General features: G+C 46.1%; 1 protein-coding gene across 1 annotated transcript; it reads right to left on the bottom strand.

The window, feature by feature from the left end:
• Positions 1-2,367: 2,367 nt before the first annotated feature.
• Positions 2,368-17,474, bottom strand: STUM (stum, mechanosensory transduction mediator homolog). The gene is made up of 4 exons (XM_019549560.1): positions 16,156-17,474; positions 13,506-13,685; positions 5,858-5,866; positions 2,368-2,908 (listed from the first exon to the last, which is right to left on the bottom strand). The coding sequence occupies exons 1-4, from the start codon at positions 16,223-16,225 to the stop codon at positions 2,874-2,876; spliced, it is 294 nt and encodes a 97-aa protein (XP_019405105.1). The 5' UTR covers positions 16,226-17,474; the 3' UTR covers positions 2,368-2,873.
• Between the last annotated feature and the right edge of the window lie 2,896 nt (positions 17,475-20,370).

The raw sequence follows: 20,370 nt of genomic DNA, 5'->3' as shown, positions 1-20,370 counted from the left end.
ATGGAAAGCGGTTTATATTTATGCTGGCAAACCCACATAATTTTGGTTGGTATTTTTTTAAAGCCAACTGCTCTTGCTGCCACTTAAGTCCTTATGAACAGAGATGGGACCTTACATTATTCCTGTGTCCTGAGCTTTGGGGAAACACTTTTTTTATAACCAAAATGGACTGTTATCTCCCCTGGCTGAGGTCTAATGAATGTACTTCAGAGTTTATGCTTTAAATCCAAATAAACAAAGTGAACTACTGAAACACACTTTGGAGGAGGAGACTATATGGGTGATGTGAGTAGAGAGGGAAGAGGAAACCCTGGCTCCTCAGAAGACTAAAGAAACATTTAAAAGGTTCAGATTGAATCACAGAATCATAGAGAAGCAGAGCTGGAAGCAGAGCTCCAAAGGTTTTCTAGTCCAGACTCCTGCATAAGGTTGGGTCATCCCTATCAACACCATCCTAAACAAATCTTTTATGTAACTTATTAACAAAACTGCAGCGTCAACCCTGACACAACCAAAAGACATAACACCCTCCCCTAATCAGCCACAAGTAAGGCAGGGGGACCACAATGGCCAATGTCTTGGTGCTGCAAAAGTTGTTAAAATACAGTAGAGAGATCCAAGGAAGAGGGCATTTGGCTGAAGACCAGTTGCACAAATTATAGCAGGGAAGAGAGCGCTTGGATTAAGATACCTGCTTAGTATGCCACTGCTAAAGGGAGCGCACACTCCTGCCCATGCTTCCTGGGGTGATTTTTAGACTCTGCATCAGGGGTTGGCAACCTAGATCTACAAAGTGATTTTATCCCACTCTCCAAACAAGTTGGTGCAAGAACAGACCATGTAGTGGCCACCTCCCTTACCTGCCACCCCCAGCCCAAGGAGGACCAAGTTGTGTTAATTCAGCCTGCTCTTACTGAAAGGTTGCCAGCCCCCTGCACTACACTACAAAATGCAGGGAACCCATGACTGTTCATAGCAAGTCTAACCTGCAGTCTATCTAGCTATGTCTTTGTGTTTGCTGCGCACTGCCTTTTTAAACCTTGAAGAAGCCTGCTATCTACATGGCCAGGCTGCCATTTTGTATTCCATCCACTACAGGCTATCACAGACAAGAGGCACATCCGTGGTGTGCTCCCTCACTGATAACTGTTCTCTTTGCAGCAAAGTCTGTTCTAACTAAAAGTATGGGTTTGCTTTCAATGTCTGAAAGATGCAATACAATTTGAATGCAAGCAATTATCAGGAAGGGGCAGCTAGACTGAAAGCTCTTGGGAGATGGGATGCTTTCCTCTAGCCCCTTCCCCACTACCTTTCCACTGAAGACATGAAGGTGCGTGCATGCATGTGTGTGTGTGAGAGAGAGAGACAGGAAGAGAGTGAGTTAGTGACAGAGTCTTACAGATTGATGCATGTCCACCATATTTTGGTGCACCTCCATTAAGGCTATGGGGTTATTTTAATTAATTTGCTAAAAAGACTAATTCTCCCTGGGTGAGAATGGCAGCATCATTGTGCACCATGCCCTTGAACGGCCTGTCTTGTCTCTCCAGAGCGGAAAGTAACCTGGCCAACACAGTTCCATGCATTTCTTACAATGCACTCACCATGAGCGTGATATGCAGAAGTGCTGAATCCTCACAGCACCTCTGAAAATCAAGCCATGTAGCCTCTTGCGAATTCCATCCCGGTGTGCGTAACTAAAGGGCCTGGGGAAAGAAGTTCTCTTCTTTAGCCAACACACAGACACAGCACAGGCAGTACTGCAAGCTTCACTGTACTAATGGTCTCTTGACTGGGACTGCTAACATGATGCCCAATGAATGCCATCTGTTGTAGATGTCTTTGAAATCCAGGCACTTGCCCACGGGGGAGTGGACCAAGACTGCCCCCTCTTTCAGCCACAAGACACACAGTATAATAATTTCCAAAATACAATGATATTTATCAGCAAGTCTCTTTCAGCGGCAGGGGCTGGGACTGGGGCAGGTGCAGGAGGGCCATTTTATTCCCTGTAAATTCCAGGTTCAGCCAGAAGCTATAGACAGCACATAACCTCCCCCAGCCCACCCCCAGCACAAAGCACGGATCACACGATTGAGTACCAGTCCTTTGCAAGTATCAGTCTGGCACTGGCTGGCAGTAGATTCTGCATCTTCTGGCTTTCAGCAGGTAGGAGGGCAGGACGTATTCCCAGCCTGAGTCCCCTTAGCAGTTAAGTATGATTTACAGCAAGCAAAATCTCAGGACATCTGCAATGACAGCGCTTCGGTGAGCATCATAAACACACACACACACAGCAGGAAAAAGGCTGAGTTGCACCCCTTTGCTACCACAAAGCAGTCAAGAAAGAGCTCTCAGGAAACAAGGTACCATTCAGCTTTTGCTTTTACATACTGTACAAAGATCTATAAATAGCTCCTTGGCATTGATATTCACAGCTGGGTTCCTTCAATGGTGAATTATAAAGGAGGCAAAATGTCTCCAGCTGCTTCCCAACCTGCAGATGAAGAAAGCAGAGTCCCCAGCTACCAGATCTCTTGTCCCGGCAGCCTGCCCAAGTGCCCTCTTCCTCGGCGACGTCTCACTCTAGCAATGCTCTCCTCCCTCCTCCGGATCGGTTGCCCATCATGACATGTTGCCTGTGCCAGTCCTAACCTGCGCCGCGTTTTGCTTCACCGCCGGTTCTAAAAGGGATCAGTGCAGGTCCCCATCTGTTGCTCTGCACCGCCGCTCCGCTGAACAGACAGACGTGTTGGTAAAAAAAAGAAAAGGAAAAAGAAAAATGAAAATGAAAAAGGTCCTTGTGCCCACAGCTGCCAAACGAAACCTGGAAACCTCTTGTCGTGTTCCTCAGAACACGCTTGTCCCAGCCATTACAGCTGCTGTGGGATCCCCTGTTCCTTGTAGCCTGTGAGGGGGAGGGAAGGGAACACAATTAAAATGTTTTGTGGTTCAAAGCCTTGGCAAGCTTTACACAAGCGCTAAGTCCTGAGCCTGCCCTGCTTCACAGCAGCTTCTGAGATAGGCCTTGATGGCCATCATGTTGACCAGATGAGAGTACTTGGCTTAAGAGTATGCACACAAGAGACGTGCTGATGTGACCCATTTGGAGGTGATGCAAATACTGACCGATGTGATTCCCAAGTTCTGCCCCGAAATTGGAAGTGGCTTGACCTGAATTGTTGCTCCTGCAGCTATGGTTGCATTAAGGAGGGCTGGGAGGCACAGTTTGTTGTATGCACAGCTAGCTGTAGGGCAAAAGCATGGTGTGGAGCAGCAGCTGTGATTCCCTTCTGTGGTGCTCTAAGAGCACTATGGTTGAAGACAGGGCCTGAGGACTCATTCAGACTCCTGTCCTGCCAAGCTAAACTCTCCTTTTGCTATGTGTTTTAGGCTCCTTCTAGTCCTCCCTTAAAATCCACCTCTGTTATGACTTCTACAGAAACTCTTGGCAATGATTAGGTGTGCTGGCAGCGCTGTTTATTGGAACGATCATCATCATCTCTCTGTTACCTTGGGCTTTCTCATCTGTTTGTGGTAGCTGCCAGCAACTGCTCATGATAAATGCAGACTTTACACTCTTTGGGACAGGCCCTGTCTTATATTTTTATGACTGTAGAGCAGCAGCCAGCAACCTTTTACTGGTGGAGTCTAGCTTAGGTCCTAGGCAAACCAGTTAACTAGGATGCAGTTGCCACTGCTGGCACCTGGCTCAGCACAGGCAGCTTCCAGTCGCCTGACTGAGATGCTTGCTGCTCATCCACTACTGCTTCCCAGTGGCTCTATGGGCTGGGCTGTCTGTTGCCAACCTTTGCTGCAGAGTGTCTTGTATAGTGGGGCCCTGACAGGGGCATCTGGGAGCTATAGGTAATGCTGAAGATGATTTTTTGGATGACTGGTTCATTGGCTAAAAAAAAGTACACAGTTTGGAGGCTCTTAAAATCATTTGTGAATACAGACTGAATTTGGCAAAGTGTTTCTGTGACAAAACAAAGAATAAGGACATTTTGGAAGAGTCAAGCTGCCAGGAAGCCATCAAGCCAAGAAATCAGTTCCTCGCCCAGTTCTGAACCTAAGTGGTCAGAATGGCACCTCTTTCACTGCACAAGCCACGGTGCTTGGGGAAAGCAAATGTCAGCACCCTGCCTGCCTCATGGAAGCTCACTGAAAGAGGGAGCAACCCTCAGAGCAGCAACCTTTGGATCTTTAAAACAGATTTCCCAGTGGCAAACTCACTGGTTGTTCACGAAGGGAATCACAGAAGTGGGTCTATACATGAGGAATCAGCCTTCCCCAAATTTTGTTTTGAGTTTGGAAATGGAACCCACTTAGCTGAACCCATGTAGTTTTGAGTGGTTTTCATCCAAAGTCACAGATCAAGCCAGGCTTGGCTAAATCTTGGCTTCCAGCAGCTCACTGAAAGCTCTGTGAACTTCTGCTTTCTTTCTAGGAAGCCTGTATCAAGTGCAGGCTTTGGAAGGAAGCCAGGTGAACATCCCCAGTGTTTACAATGAAGGGTTTGCACAGCTCTAATTTTCAAACAGTGACTCTCTCAGCAGGTTTTCCCTTTGAGATAATGAATATCATCCAGAGCACAGTTGGACTTCTCCATCCCATGTTTCAGGAGCCACATGCCTTATGCAGTATAGAGCACAGTTTACATCTGGGGGGCATCAATTTCTCTGGTGTTTGACAGGCCTTTTTTTCTTTTTTGGTCTTGTTAGTTTTCCCTGCACCACCACACCTACAGTACCGATTGAAGGATGTGCAGCAGCAGGTCAGCCTGGAGAGGTTGGGGTGCTGCAGAAGTGTGCAAGATAGATTAAATGTCTGCGGTGTTCTCAGTGCTGGCTGCTTGCACACTAAGAGCTTTCTGTAAATGCTAACTTTCCTGTTTGAATTATTGCGTGCATATATATACGAAGGATGAGGACACAGAATTAAGGGGAATGCAAGCCTCTATTACCCCCAGGGTGTTCCAGCAATTGCTCTTTCCAGACAATGCTGGATGGCATAAAAGCTTCAGTGGCAACTTCATGTGGGAGGCTACCAAAAATTTTATATTTTCTCTCATTTAAATTTAACAGCATCAGTTTAACTTGTTTTTGTTAAACTCCACATAGTTAAATTAATGTAACCCTTTGTGCAGATGCTTATATATTGGTTGGAAATAGTTAATCATTTCAACATGCACCTCTAAACTTACATGTGGCAAAGTAAGGTAATAGAAAACCTGATCTGTACGGGCATGTGTAATTGGTGTAATGATCTCATTTAAGAAACAAAGTTTGCTATGTTTCAGTAGAAACAATTATACCAGTAAAAGCTGGCAACTAGATGTGGTCAACAGCATAAATGAGCTTGTTATTCCTCTTCTCATACAGGAGTAGCTAGCCTGGAATGCAGCATCTTGACATCAGTATAACTCCTGGGTTTTAGTACTTTGAGCAGATTAATATAGTTAAAACAGTACAGTTTTCTAGTATTGACGGCCCTTAGTTAGGGCTAATTCAATCTGAGCGTGTCCACCCACAGAACTGCATCAATTTAATTCTATCAGTTTAACGTTGCACCTTTAGGTAAACTGAAGTTATTTTGCATGTAGGCCAGAACCCAGGAACTAAGCCACACATGGGACCATCCTCTTGGGTGATTTGGAGATGCCTGCGTACACACATGTACACACACGCACATACACATACACGGAGACAAATTTTGGCAGAAAGTGAAAGCTTATTGAGGCAAGAGGTCTGTACCTGCGGCAAAGGGACATTGGCTTCAGTGGGAGTTTGTCTGAGGAGGTAAGTCAGAATTTTGCCCAGTGGAAGTTAACAGGCATATTAGAAACAAAACTTACCTTGTGAAACTTTGATGATGGACAAAAGGAAGCAAAGGAAACATGAAAGAAAGAGAGAGGGAAAAATATAACTGTAAAGGGACTATTCAAAACATATAAAGAACCAGAAAAGAATGAGTAAATTGAGGCTGCAGAGTAAACAGAGAACAGCTGCTCTACAATTAAACATTCACACAGATCTAAACATTTCTGCGACTTTATGTCTGTATTTATCTAAAATACATTTTAAGTAGCTGATTTTAGTTGGGGATTTGGGGGGGAGGTAGGGGGATCCCCAGCTGCTTGAACATGACTGGACCTGTGCTGTAGAGTTGGGAATGGCACTTCATAAACCACAAGGTTATCTGACAAACCTAGGGCAGTAACACAGTGAAAGCGTGTTGTGTTGGCTGAAGAGAACTGTTGAACTGAGGGCATCAGGAAGCAGAACACTATCCTTGCAGGAAGATGCATAGTGTGAAAGACTGGAAAAGACAACTCCTGGGTTCTTCTGCCATTTTGGCTACTGATTTACTTGGTGCCCAAGTTAATTCTTGACCTACCTGTGCCTCAGTTTGCCCATTTTGTACAAATGGGACTTAGACTAGAAGAAATGGGGTAGGACTAGATGACCTCTGAGGGCCTTTGTAACTTGGTGATCCTAAGATAGCGCCTAGCACTTGGTTAAAATGATCAAAGTCGGGTTATCGTCAATGTTGGTAAAATACTTTAGGGACCTTGTAGTAGTGTTAGAGTGATGTTGCAGCTGTGACAGTCCGGGAAATATGTGAGAGGCAAGGATTTGTGTGGGAAGTAGACTCTACTGGCCTAACTGCATGGTTATAGCAGACTTGGACAAGCTTTCAAATGCAGGGCACTCTTCTTCAGGTTTCCCTCAGGTTTTAATCTTTCACTGCGCCTGCTTTCTCCTCAGACCTGAGGAAGAATGCCCTGCATTTCAAAAGCTTGTCTAAGTCTGTCCCAATTAGGCAGTTGGGCCAATAAAGGATACCGTCCACAAAAATCCTTAAGAACCTTATGTTACCGTAGCATCAGTCAGGACTGATTACGAGATCTCAGAAAGGACTACTTCCACACGCTGTCCTTTGGTTGGTAAACCTTAGAAAAATAACTATAGGTCATCCTCAACATTTATCTCCTCCCAGGAAGGCTTGTTTAGTCAGATAACTGGCCTCAGTTTTTCTATTGTGGATCTCAGAAACACCCTCCTTGTCTTAGCTTTGCTTTGACAGGATGGAAAAAAGACTTTCTAAAGTCCCCTATTATGCCCAAATACAATAGCTAGGTAATTCTTCAGTGTGGTTAGTGGGCTCTGAGCACTATAATTAGTAGAGGAGTGATGAGTGGACAGCAGGATTACAGGTATTTCCTTATTACCTGTTGGGAGTAAGCCCTTGAGAATCAGATTGCCCTCACCTATGCAGCCTGCTACAAAATAGCAGCGAGAGCCCCACAGCAGCAGGAACATCAAGCATTCCTTATATTAGGCAACATTACCGTATTTATTCACATATCACATGCACCTGGATAAGTTGTGTACCTTGTTTTGGGCAAACAGAATGAAGAAAAACATATTGTTCTTTGACAAAAGAGGTGGGGAGCAGCCAGAGACTTGCTTGCCATTGCAGGGGCTGCAGGTGCCAGCTGGGCAGAGCAGAAGCAGAGTCCTGTCATCAGCCTGGCTCCTTCCCCCAGTTAAGATGCTGCTACTGCAACAACAATGTTAAACCTGTCACAGCTGTAGCCTAACCAAAGGCAGACCAACACCTTTAACAAAAGCTTAATTAAGTAGTGGCTGTGAGGGGGTTAAGTCTGTAGCTGTTGGTTGCACAGCAGGAAGAGGAAGGGATGAGGATGAGGAATCCTGCTCTAGCCCCAGCCCCATGCAACCCAAGCCTTCAACCCTGGTGAAAATCAATCTTCTTGTTTAAGACACACACCCCAGTTTTCCATTGCTCATCTTTTCAGGGAAGGTGGATGTGGTATGTGAACAAATAAGGTATTCTTGGCCCAGCCACATATGTTTCAAGTGGAGGATAAGAGGCTGAGTGAGAGCCTCATGACAAAGGGCTTGGTAGGGCCTTTTTGCTGTGGAAGCTTGTCCAGTGGGGCCTGGGGGAAACCCAAGAGCTCAGTTCACACAAAGATTTAGGGGTGCATCTGCTGTGTTGCCTCTACTGCTGTCGTTGCACAGGTACCCCCTAGCACAGATTCAGCAGGTGATAAGAGGGATTTCTTTCCCCTGCAAGTGTAGCTAGGGCTCTTCTGCAAATGATGTAACTTAAGCTGATGCAAACACTCTACTGTTGGCATAACAGCTTCCATATCAGGGGGTTTGCTGGCATAGTTATGTCAGTTTGCCATGGCCAGCTAACAGTTTCATTTCACTGTAGGTCTGTACAATCTCCTCATGAATACAACAGATGCACAAAGACTTTAGCTCATAAACACAGCTCGGCAGCTAGTCACATTTAAAGCAAGAAGTGGGACAAAAAGAGATGCGGTGGGGAGGTATGAAGAAAAGGAAAGACAGAATCAATAAGGTTATCGAAGTGTTCCCTTCAAGCCCAGCAAACTCTTTTTGCTCTTACAGCCCAAGTAAACCAGAGGGCCGTTGCAAAAGTCACAAGGCAGGTGAGAGAAAAATACCTGCTTAGTATCTAATGAGGTGAGCTGGCAATTCATTTGAATTAAGAAAGAGACGGTGGAAAGTGTCACTTAAATGTGAAATTAGCAGTGATTATAAAACTGAGTGCAATTGATGCTGCTGCTTTGATAAAGGGCAGCAGAAAAAACACAAAAGCATCCTCTAAGCTGTCCTTGTTAAACTGGTTCACCCAACGCTCTCTCCCGTCCACTGGTTTTACAAAACCAGGCAGTGTTAGAACTTGCTACATGTTCTAGCCCTAGGTCCCAGACAGAAGGTCAGTCTGCCGTGGTGTTACACAGAGGAACTTTGCAAAGCAGGCCCAACAACACAGCTCTATCCTCTAGGTCTAGGAATTCATGTGCAGGCAGTTCTGCAAGGTTTCCCACCCTGGTTCCTACTGCAGAAGCAGGATATTGGTACTTGTAAATATCTAAAGTCTCTGCAACTATACAGCTATTTAAGTACAACGCTCTCAGATAAGGTAGACAGTCAAATGCTCTTCTAATTCCTTCTGTAGCTAAGTGTCATGAGAATAAACTACGTAATCCTTCCCTGGAATAAGACTATGACCCCTCTAGTGCCTTGTCATCACACTGCATTCTAGCAACCTAAATTTGTTACATCTGTACTGGCATCCAAAGCTGAAATATCAGTCACCAGTCAGGAGTGAAATGCATTGGCTATGTGATATGGTAGCTCAGGATCAGAATTGCAGACAAAGTCACAGTTCAAGATACAAATTACCATCATACAACTAAAGTCTGTCTAGTACATATGTATAATAATGCTTGCACTTATCCAATAAAACTGGCACTAGTTCATCACATAAAACCCAAAAGCAAAGTGCTTGGTCCGGAACAAGGACCCCGGGACCCCCTATATTCTCGTCTCACTTCACTGCTGGCCCTTCTTGTTTTGAAACGTGTTATAGTTTCTGAGGCCTTTAGACCTCCACTATCTGATAGCGGATAGTGACTATCACACAATCCATGTACATGTTATCCATCTGTAGTCCTTACGGAGCTAGGCAATTTAGTGTGAGGAAAAACAGACTAAATCTGGGTGCAATTTTTCTAACAAAACATTTTTCTTTTTCCTAAAAAAATAAAAATGCAGATTCTAATTGACCAGACTATTTTACAAATGTGTGGTGGTTTTGGCAAATTGCTTTAGTTCACCCGCCCCCATAAATGTGAAACATTTCATTTTCACTGTTTTTTTTAACAATACATTTTGATTTTTTTCTATTCAAACCCATGCTTCAGTTTGAACTTCAGTTTTATTTTAACAATTAAAATAAAAAAACAAAACAGAACATTTCATTTCAGGTTAAATAACATGTTTCATTCAACCTATTCTATTTTTACTTCTTGAGTTTTAAAATTAGTTGTTTTTTTTTATAATCAGCCCCAAACAAAACACATTTTGATTTTTTATACTGCAAGTGAACTGGAAAAAGAATCATTTATTTGCACAACTAAAAAAAGGGACATTCCCATAAAAAAAGCCCATAAGAAGATCTCACAAGCCCCAGCTTGTCATACTGTCACTGGTTATTATTCTATATTTTACAGTGGAAAATACAGTTTGCTTCTAGCTTCCTTCACCCTCCTCATTCACTTGCTGAATTCTGCTGTTATGTTCTGGCACCCCTTAGCCAAACCTAATCACATGCCACCTCCTGCCTGGCAGATGTATGCTGTTCTCTGAGATAGTATCTGCCAGATCTTGAATTCACCAACAGAAGCTAAATTGGCAATGGGAGGAACTTGTAACAGATGCTGGAGAATTAATAAGAGCCTCCTGATACCCAGCCTTTCTGCCTAGTGCCTAGATGATGGGCACTATACCAGCCATGCACCAGTGAGACTAGAAAGACAAATCCCCAACTTCAGGCAGGTATGCCGGTCTGAATTGATACTTTCTTGTCTTCAGCAAATCTGGAATTGTCACTAGATCAATTCAGCCCTGAATGTGGCCAGCAAAGGAATGATACGTAGATAATAATCTTTATTAAATTACACAGAAAGCAGGCAGGATCTCAAGTTATATATAGGAATCACTTCACCCATCCCTGAAACATAATCATCTCTCAGGTGGAAAGTGGCATCTGTTTAATAGCTCATTGTTGTGTGATAGTAAGCCTTTTGGGGAATAGATTATCTTTGTGTGTGTACAGTGCCCAGCACCCTGGGGCCCTGAGCCTCACGGAGGCCTTATGTATTACTGCTCTATAAATGCTACATATTAATTATTGGCTATGCCATTAATTAAGCTGGAAGCTGTAGTTGGTATAGAACACAGTATGCTGTTTTGTAAGTGGCATGTTTGGAGATCTGGGATGTGCTTCCTATTTTTTTTTCCTGGGAAAACTTTAAGGAGCTGGTTTTGATCTAGGAAACCTTTAGTGACCAAGCAAGTGAAAATATCTCTCATCCCTTGTCATATTGTGCTTGATCTGGCCAGCAGTGAAAAATGGGCTGGAGCACCTCAAATAAAAAGGGAGGGAGCTAATGGTAGAATGTTTTCCAGGAATGGCCTTCAACTTTAAAGATGGTGTTAACTAAGTGGGAAGATACAACTGGGCTGCTAAGGAAGATCTGGGCCACAGAGGGTCTTTGTCTGACCCACAGCAGGTCCCTTGGTCCTGCCTGGCCTAGGCACTGCCTGCCCATGGCACGTCCTGCCACCTCCTGGGCACACAGTGGGGCTGGGTTGGCTCTGCAGCTGGACCGCCTTTCTAGGCAGCCCAGGCAGCAGCAGCTCCATGGTACTAGCGGGGACCCACGCACACAGCCCCAACCCGGCCTGCCCCGTGCCTGCTCTGCACTCACCCACCCAGGCTCAGCAGTGGCAACAGTGGCAGTTGCCAGGCAGAAACTACTCCTTGGTGTGGGGGAAAAGCAGCCCTTCCCCCTTGCTACTGCCGGGTCCTTCCTGCTGCAGCTGCCCAGAGCCCATGCTGGGCTGCCCTGCATCTGCTCTGCACTGCCACCGCTGCCTGGCTGGGCAGCCTGGAGGCAGTGGTGACAGTGGTGGAGACTCAGAGTAGCCCAGCTCAGGCTCTGGGTGGCTGCAACAGGAATGGTTGGCAGCAGCAAGTGAGAGGGGCCATTTTTCCCCCATACCAAGCAGCAGTTTCTGTCTGGCAGCTACCAGTGCTGCTGCTGCTGAGCCTGAGCAAGTCTGGAGCAGGCACTGGGTAGGTCAAGTTGGGGCTGTTTGCATGGGTCCCTGCTGATATCGCAGGGCTGCGGCCAGCAGTAGCAGCAGCCGGAAGGAGCTGCTGCCACCTGGACCGCCTAGAAAGGCAGTTCAGCTGCAGAGTAGCCCCAGCCCAGCTGTGTATACAGGGGGTGGCAGGATGCGGCATGGGTGGGCGTTGTGGAGCAGGCTGTGTTGGGGCTGTGCACGCAGGTTCTGGCTGAACTGCTCCTGCCAGGGTGAGTCCAGAGCAGGTGTGGGACGGGGTTACAGCTGTGTGCTGTTGGCGGTGGCAGGGAGGTGCCACAGGGCGTGTGGGCTCTAGGCTGTTGCGGGGTTGGGGCAGGTGCTGACTGGCTCAGGGGAGTGCACATGGAGGGCTCCCATGCGCACCCCATCATACCCTCAAACCCTCCCTCACAAATCCCACAACCACACCCTCCACTACACACAATCACACATCCCACAAACACTGCACTCATCCCACATTGTTCCCCATGGCCCTCCCCATTTGCAGTCCCCCCACACACTCCCATGTGCATCTGGGGGGAGCCCTGCTTACTGTTATGCGCACACACCCCACCACACACACAGCCACACCTCTCACACACCCCTAGCCACCCTCCCCCTTCATGCACCCCACAGCCTCCCACAAACCCCATACCCACCCACACATTCCCACAAACACCACTCCCAAAAAAACTCCATACCCACCCACACACATTCACACATACTTCCATACCCTCCCTCACACCCCACATCCATATACACACCCCCACAGCCCGCCACAAACCCTATATCCACCCATCCACCCCTCCACATCTCCACAATATACAAGAGTAAGACTTCATTTTGAGCTATTATGCAATCACCTCTATATACATGACATAAACACACACAAATCAGGACAAAAATATTTCAAAAAACACATTAATATATGTTATTATGGATTTTTGATTTTTAATGTATAATTTGGGTTTTTTTCCAGTTACAAGATGGCAAACCCTTTCCCAAAAGCAGTACTTCTGGGGGTAAGGGGAGGGACTTCTGGTGGCAAAGATCAGGAATTAGGGTGCAGGACTTCTGATCTCAAGATGGCAACCAGGGGCAGCATATCCATCAAGGGGTAGGGCTACCCTTGGGGCCTCCACAGCTCACCAAAACTCATTAAGCAGCCCACCAACCAAAATAATTGCCCACCTCTGCTCAAACCCAAACCGCTGCAACATTAGGCAAGGAGGCATTGGAAAGCAATAGCAGGATTGAGCAGTGTGAGGTAACTGCTTAGTACTACCACTTCCCTAGTGGCCTCATTAATTTAAAAAAAGCATATGAAATTTTTAGTCATTGTGGCTGCATAGAAAACTTTCCAGGTGTGAATTAGTATGCTATGGTTTTACTTAGCCTTCACGGAGAGTGAAATGAGAGCTCAGAACCATTCCTGGTGATCACAACACAGCTGGTTCTGAAGCATAATAACAATTTACTGGTTAACTTTGCACAGTTTGGGGCTGACAGCTTTAGCAGCAGCATGCAACTGTTTCTGGGGCTGTGAACAGCTTGATGTTCTGGGAGGGAGCTGAGGAGAGGTAGAACTAATCTCCCTGTGGTACAGCGGAGATACCTCTTCTGTATCATTTCACTTTGTTGTTCAGAAAAAGCTACCTGGTGCAGCTCCCACTTCCCTTGTTTCAATTGCTGAGTTCTGGTAGGTGCAGGGGCCACATCTGAGTTCAAGCAATACAGCCGGAAATGAATGGGGTGGGGTAGGGGCAAGTATCATACACTACTTACTAGCAAGAATGACCATGTCCATCCCCCAAAATATACTCATGATCCAGCCAACCATCACGATAGCCGTCAGGATCTGAATGAGAGCTGCAGCAATGTTCAACCAGAAGACACAGCACATGTGTCTGTCAGGGAGGTCAGTCCGGGCTCCGCACAGCACTGTGAAGGCAGACACAAATGTTCCTGTGGGGAGAACAGTAAAAACCCAGTGAAGGCAATGGTGCTGAAACAGCAGAGCTGGGATGTTAGTCTTCTCTGACAAAGGGAAGCTACATCCAAAGTCTGTCACTTTTAAACTATTTCATAGCCTTCTTCTGTTTGTGGCTGCAGTTACAGAAATGCTAAAAACGTGCAACTTTTGGCAAAATGTACCCTGGTGCCCAAAGATCTCAGGAGATGCTGATACCTTCAGAGAAACAAAGGCCAGGGTAAGGTAAGGTCGCACCTGAAGATCAGCTAAGTCTAGGAAGCTAAAGCCCAGCTGGAATAGCCCAGGTTTCATGGCTGTTTGGCATCCTCTGGGCTTGAAGGATTCAAAACACTGGGGTCTCTGGTATGGCAGGAAGCTAGCTGCCAGCATTGCCTTTGGCAAGGCAGCTTGGCTTCCCTTCACAGTGCTCTGGCTTTGCTTCCCCAATATCAGCTTTCAGGAAGTTATCTGGTGCCTTAACTGTACTCAGAATAACCCTGGGCTATCCTGCATTTAATGTCCAGACAATATGGTGGTGACTGCTACAGAAGTGCATGCATTACAAATTCAGTAATAAAAAAAATCAGAAACCAAGTTATATTGAATTTAAAATTCCAGCCTTGCTTTGTTATTAATTTAAAATAAGCAAAGCTGACACAGGGCACTCATTTTAGTGGGCTGAATCGCCACCTCCTTCTGGCCCTAAGAGAACCCCCAGCCCACACAGAGATGTTCTCAGTGACTCCTGGAAAACTAAACCATTAACTGTATAGCATCACCAAGATGGAAAGTTTCTGCTTTCAGGATGGAACTTGTTGCCAAAGATAATGTCTCCCATCCCTATGAAATTCTGCAAAAGTCCAATGGCATTCTCTGTGCTCTGCATTGACTTCTCAGCTAGAGCTACCAGCAGAGTTTCTTTTTTACATTCCCAATACCTGAGACAGACATGACTGTAATAGCAGAATGGGACCCTGGTTCAACTACTGTTTCTAAATCCAATTCCAAGAAAATAATCACTGTGATCCACGTACTCTCTGGTAAATACCACTGTGTCACTGGTTCACGCTTGAGTAAGTACTGTATTTCTCAGAGAGCTCCAAGGATTCTGAGTCTAGTCCTTACAGCTGTGACGGCTTAATCCAGCTCCCACTGAAGTCAAGGTGGGGGTTTGCCATGGGAACAGGACCAAAATCTTGAAAGGTCCAGTGCAGTACTTCTCAAAACTTGGGGTGGGGAACATACTTCTTCTTAACTGTATTATAGGATATGTACCCTTCTAGTTCCATGTCATGGATAACAGTGACACTTTCTGCTACGGTAACCACACTACAATCTTGCCAGTGACCCAAAAGATACTGTGCAGTTCCTATTTTTTCCTTTTCCTCCATCTGTATTTCCTCTTTTCCCATGTTCTGCTTTCCCTTTCCTTCTTCATCATGAGTACCTGCTGGGACTTTGCTGTGTATCTATATGCATACCCTGTTTTGAGAATTAGTAGTCCTGTAGTTCAAGTAGAGGCCCAAGAGTCAACAAATCTAAGATCTTTTCTCAACTCCATCACAGACTTGTGTGAATTTGGACTTATGTCTTAAGGCCAAATCCTGTACTGATATAAAACAGTAAGAGCGTATGTACTGTCTCTTTAAGAAAGATTATGACTCAGCCATGGCCTGGGCTCAGTTCAGTTGGGGTCAAAGGGATTTTGGCAGATGTAGTCCTCAGAGGACCCTTGATAATTTAGAATATTACAAGGCCCCTTGGGAAAGAGTGTGAGAGCATAAGGAAAGAGAAAAGGGCTGGAATAAAGTTCTCCATTAACGGAGCTGCATAGGAAGGGGCTGTGAGCAAACTTAAGGAGACAGTTGCACCAAGTGCAGAAGGAGACTGCATATGAAGGAGTAGAGCCTCAGAAGGAAACAGAGTGCCAGCTTTGTGTTGTGGGGCCCACGGCTGGAGCTTTCAGAGAGGATGGGAAGCCCCTGTCATTTGCCAGAATCACAAAGGCCAACTACACTTCTTAGTCCAGGGAAGGTGAAGGAAGCAGGTGGCTTGGGAGGATAATTGGTTATTTCAGCCATGTTTTAATGGGGAGTGAAAAGTGTGGCTGGACCAGAGAGAAAGTAGCATGAACGTCCTCAGTCTGCTGAAGTCAAGTCATGCCTGCTATTGAAAAACCTAGAACTGTTAGGAGTCAAGTGAGAGCCAGGCAGGGCTGCAGGAGTATCCCTGCATCAAGTGAGCTGAAGGACTTTTGTGTCCTGGAAAATCCAAGGGATCATTTGTGGTCTTCCGGCTTCTCTATTTACCCTTCAAGATGACCTTCTGGCTGGGTGAAAGGGCCACCTTGTACTCCAGGAAAACTGGAACCCTGTGTTACTGTGCCACAACAAGGAGACAGCGAACCAGAGGGGAAACTACAAGACCAACACATCCAGTGCCAGAAACGTAAGGATTTGTTACTACATCCTCTTATGATGACACTGGGTCCAACAATAATGTAGCAGGTGCAACTCAGGGCATGAAGTGCCATGTTCTGCTCTTAGTGCCTCAGCTTCTGCACGGGTGAGAACAAATACAGAGTGTAGGCGATCAGTGCGGTTATTCTTTCCAATCTTTAACTTCTTCACCAGCTTAAAACCTTTGGCAGGCTGGGGCAGAGTTACATGGAGCTGTTGGTTTACACAGTGCTTAATTTATATCTGTGGAGGCAGGAGGCTGCTCCCAAAGAAAAGCTTCCACTTTTCTAAATAGGAGCAATCCCTCATATAAGTATTAATCGGCAAATACATTAATATTTCATAGCACTCTCAAGTCTTCACAGAGAGTTAGTAGGAGACAGTATTATTAGTTGCACAAGGCTTGATCAGGAGGGTTTGGGCCATTTCCCTGCTTAAATTGCCAGCTGTTTTCTGCTGTGAGAAATCTCTGAGATGCCTTTAATTAACCAGGCCATGCCCACTTCTTGCCTAATACCTTTGCAAATGACTTAGCAGGCAGTTTTCTAATCACCAGAAAGACATAAGGAGGGGAAAATAGTATGTTACTATTAAAAAGTGTGGCTCCACAAAGAGTGTGCACAAGAAATGAGGTGCTAATGAGGTATTGTACCTCCACACAAGGCTTCCCAGGACTGAGCAGCACAGCTAACTGCTCAGTTGCTCTAACAAAGAATACGAGACTAAATCAGCAGTCAGTGCAGAGTGATTCTGAGTTGCTGTCCCAGCACTTGGTTCAGGTTGGGCAAAATTTTAAAAACTTGTTCATATTCCTTAATACACAACAGGTGAAGGTTTACATGGCACAGGCTGCTTTCTTGTACCATTTCTCTCCCTGTTACTATAAAGTGGGTAATCCCGAAAGCATGTTTTTTCACTGTTTTGTCTAATGCTAAATTTTTTAAAGAATGAGATCTTTTCAGTTTCCTGTTGGAAGCTTTTCCACAGTTTGATAGTAGAAAGATTTCTTTTTTCCTGGATTTGCCATGTTGGATGAACATGCTTAGTTCATTAAGTCTAGTATCCTGCTTCCATCAGTAGTCAGTACCTGATCACTGAGAGGTTGACAAGCTGTCTGCTGACCTAAATCATTGTGCAATAATGTAAAAGGGCAGAAGAAAATAATTTCCTGATACCTACAACATGAGTTGCTGTCCTGGCTACTCAGTTATCCCTCTAAACATGGGTATCAACACATGAGACTGTCACGAAACTCTCAACAGTGCTTTCTTGAATCCTAATGTTGTGTATTACACTTTACATCAGACATATATTACACTTTGCATCTTTGGGTGTATTTACATGTGCAATTTAGCATGTAGCAATAAACACTGGTGCAGTTTGCACTGGAATTTATTGTACCTGCGACTAGCACTTGAGCTGGGGTGGAGAATCCCTTGCTGGCAGGGGGCCAGCCTGTCTGCCCAGCGCTGCTCCACCCCAGCTCAATGTGCTGTAGAGGGGGTGGCTGGGACACAAGGGTGCTATAGTGTGGGGCTAGCCAGCCCTCCTGCCCCAGCCAGCCCTTTCACTGTCTACTTGTATGTTTTGTCAAACGTAACTACTCTGCTGTAGCATAGTACTTGTCCCAGACTACTATCAGGGGAGTTGATTAGTTTACTGCAGCTTAATATCACCGCACATGTAGACAATGATGCTTTACTGTGGAACTAACTAGTCTACTCAGTAAATCATGTGTGTAAATGCGCCATTTAGATGCCAATATCAGCAAAATAGAGAGTAATGCATAGTCCAGAAGACTATTCTACCCTTCAGGAAAAGGAGACTGTGGCACACATGACCCCTCCCATACCTATTCCTTTGAATGAATATTTGGCCATAAAAGTGCTGTATAGTTATGTCTGTTCAATGTCCATGCGAGTTGGCCCCAAGCTGTTAAAGCAGTTAAGCCAAAAGAGGAGTGATTAATCTCCTTGGTTACAAACTCAAATGCTCTGTTGGACTGCAGGCCACATCCTTTTTAGCAAATGAGACTCTTCCAATCATTTAGACTGGGGGAAGAAGCCATTCAAATTACATTTTGCAGGAAACCTTGGCCTACAGAGAGAGGTCCTCTAGTCCAAACGCACACTGGCAGGGAGATGGATTAGCTGGTTTCATCCGTCTCTTGCTTCCGTGAGTCCTAGGGAGAGGGAGAGGAAGCAAAAGAGAACAAGAGGGAGAACTAAAAAGCTAGAGAAAGATGACAGAGGGAGGCTGCAGCCTATTTTTAATCTCAGAACCTGCTACAAACACTAATTCCAACTGCTTTCTAATACTCCAAATTCTGCTAAAGCCCCCACTTCTTTTCTTGCTGCTGACTTGAACTGATTTCATACTCCCACCTTTTTTTTCTGCATCTTGAAGTTGGGAGTAGAGAAGCAGTTTAAAGGCATTGTAAAGAAATTGAGTGGGTGGGAGCTGCTGAAGCAGTAGGAAGCAACCCCATGCTGGAACAATGTGGAGAGAGGGAGATGGTACTCTTCTCCCACATGAGAAATCCCCTCAAGGTTTTATCCTCCTACTGTTCAGCCTCCAATATACAGGGTATTACATGCGGAGCAGCAGATGTCTGAAGCTGAGTTTCATCTCTTTAGTTAACTGCTTCAGTGCTCCTTCATGCATGTCAAGGCATAGGATATGTTTCTACTGCTTCTGTGGTATGATCAGAAGCACTGGTGTTAAGCATGCCATGCTCACTTGCTTCTGTTCCACACACTCCTTGGCAAAAATGAGGCAGTGCAGCAGCCTAAGAGAAACCTAAAATAAGTATTCCCAAGAGGGCCAAAGAGTAGTTCAGGGCAGGTTGCTCAGGGCACTTCAAGGTGAAGGCTCAGATCAAGTGTAGGATCTGCAGTGCCACTCCTTGGGTCAAGATAGAAAAAAAATCTTGCTGACAGCCCAGAATAACCAAAGCCTCATCCCATTTTCCTTGTGAAAGCCTAGCACACATTGGCAGTCTCTCTGGAGACAGCACTTCGGCCAGGGACAGAAGTTACACATAAACCAGTTTAAGTGATCAGAAACTGGTTTAAACCTGCAACAGAACAGAAGCTCAGTGCACATAAACCAGTTTCAAAATGTCTGAAACTGGTTTAAGGTAAACCTGGCTGAATGTAGTATCAGACTTAGCTGATTTGGGTCAAACTGATTTATGCAATTTCTGTACCAGACCCCTTTCTGGTTTCAGTTAAACCAGAGTCCTCCAGCATCCCAGCATGCTCTGCAGCCCTGGGCTGGACTGCGCTGTCTGCTCCAGAAAGCAGGGTAGCTGCACCCACCCTGCTCTCTAGCCTGAGCAGGGGCAAGGGTGCGGCCAGATGCTGGCTAGCATGGCCCCCTTGAGGTGAAGGGGGCAAGGAGGGGGTTTATTTTCCCCTCTCTCCCCTCTGGTCCCAGGGGACTCCAGCTAGTGTCTGCCAGGCTGTGGTGTAGCAGCCCCTGTCAGGCATTTCTCCCCACCTCACCTGGAGCAGTGGAGGGAGAGGGAGGGCATGGTCAGCCACCTCCAGCACATGGGGATAGAGGAGGGTTTAATTTCCACTCCCCTTTGTCCCACCCACACAGAGCTAGCCTGGGTCAGGTTAGCCTAACCTGTGTAGACTGAACCAATTTGCAAATGAACAGACATTCCCTTTTGAATCTGGAAATGCAGGCAGATGCCTGCAGTGGCTCAGGTCAGAAGCCGGATGGCACTAGAGCAGCCCTTGGCTGCAGGGAAGCTGTGCTGGGGGGTGGGAGGGGAAGGCCATGGCCAGCCCCAGCAGTAGCCTCAAGTAAACTGGCCAGGGAGAAGGTTTAATTCTCCCCTCCCTGTCCCATCGGCACAGACCTGAGCCGGGGTCTGCCTGGGACTCCCCCCTCACTGCTGCAGAGGCAGGAACATGGCTGGACACCAGCCAGCATGGCCCCCTGAGGCAAAGGGGGCAAGGGGAGGTTTATTTTCCACTCTGCCCCTGGGGGACTGTAGCCAGGGTCTGCCAGCCCTGACAGCTGCCTCTGCCATTTGCTCCTTGTGTGGGGCAAGAGGTGGAATAAACTTCCTCCCAGCCCCCTTCACTGGACACTGGAAGGAAGGAGGAAATAAACCCTCTCCCTACCCCTTCACCTAAGAAGGCCATGCTGGCTGGCCTATGGCCATGCCCCACCCCTGCCGCTGCTGCCCCATCATGGTGTCCTG

Source organism: Crocodylus porosus, unplaced genomic scaffold (assembly GCF_001723895.1).
Source record: "Crocodylus porosus isolate Cpor-Errol unplaced genomic scaffold, CroPor_comp1, whole genome shotgun sequence".
NCBI classification, from domain to species: domain Eukaryota; kingdom Metazoa; phylum Chordata; order Crocodylia; family Crocodylidae; genus Crocodylus; species Crocodylus porosus.
Note: the sequence above shows the minus strand (reverse complement) of the source record. Positions and strands in the feature narration are given on the sequence as shown.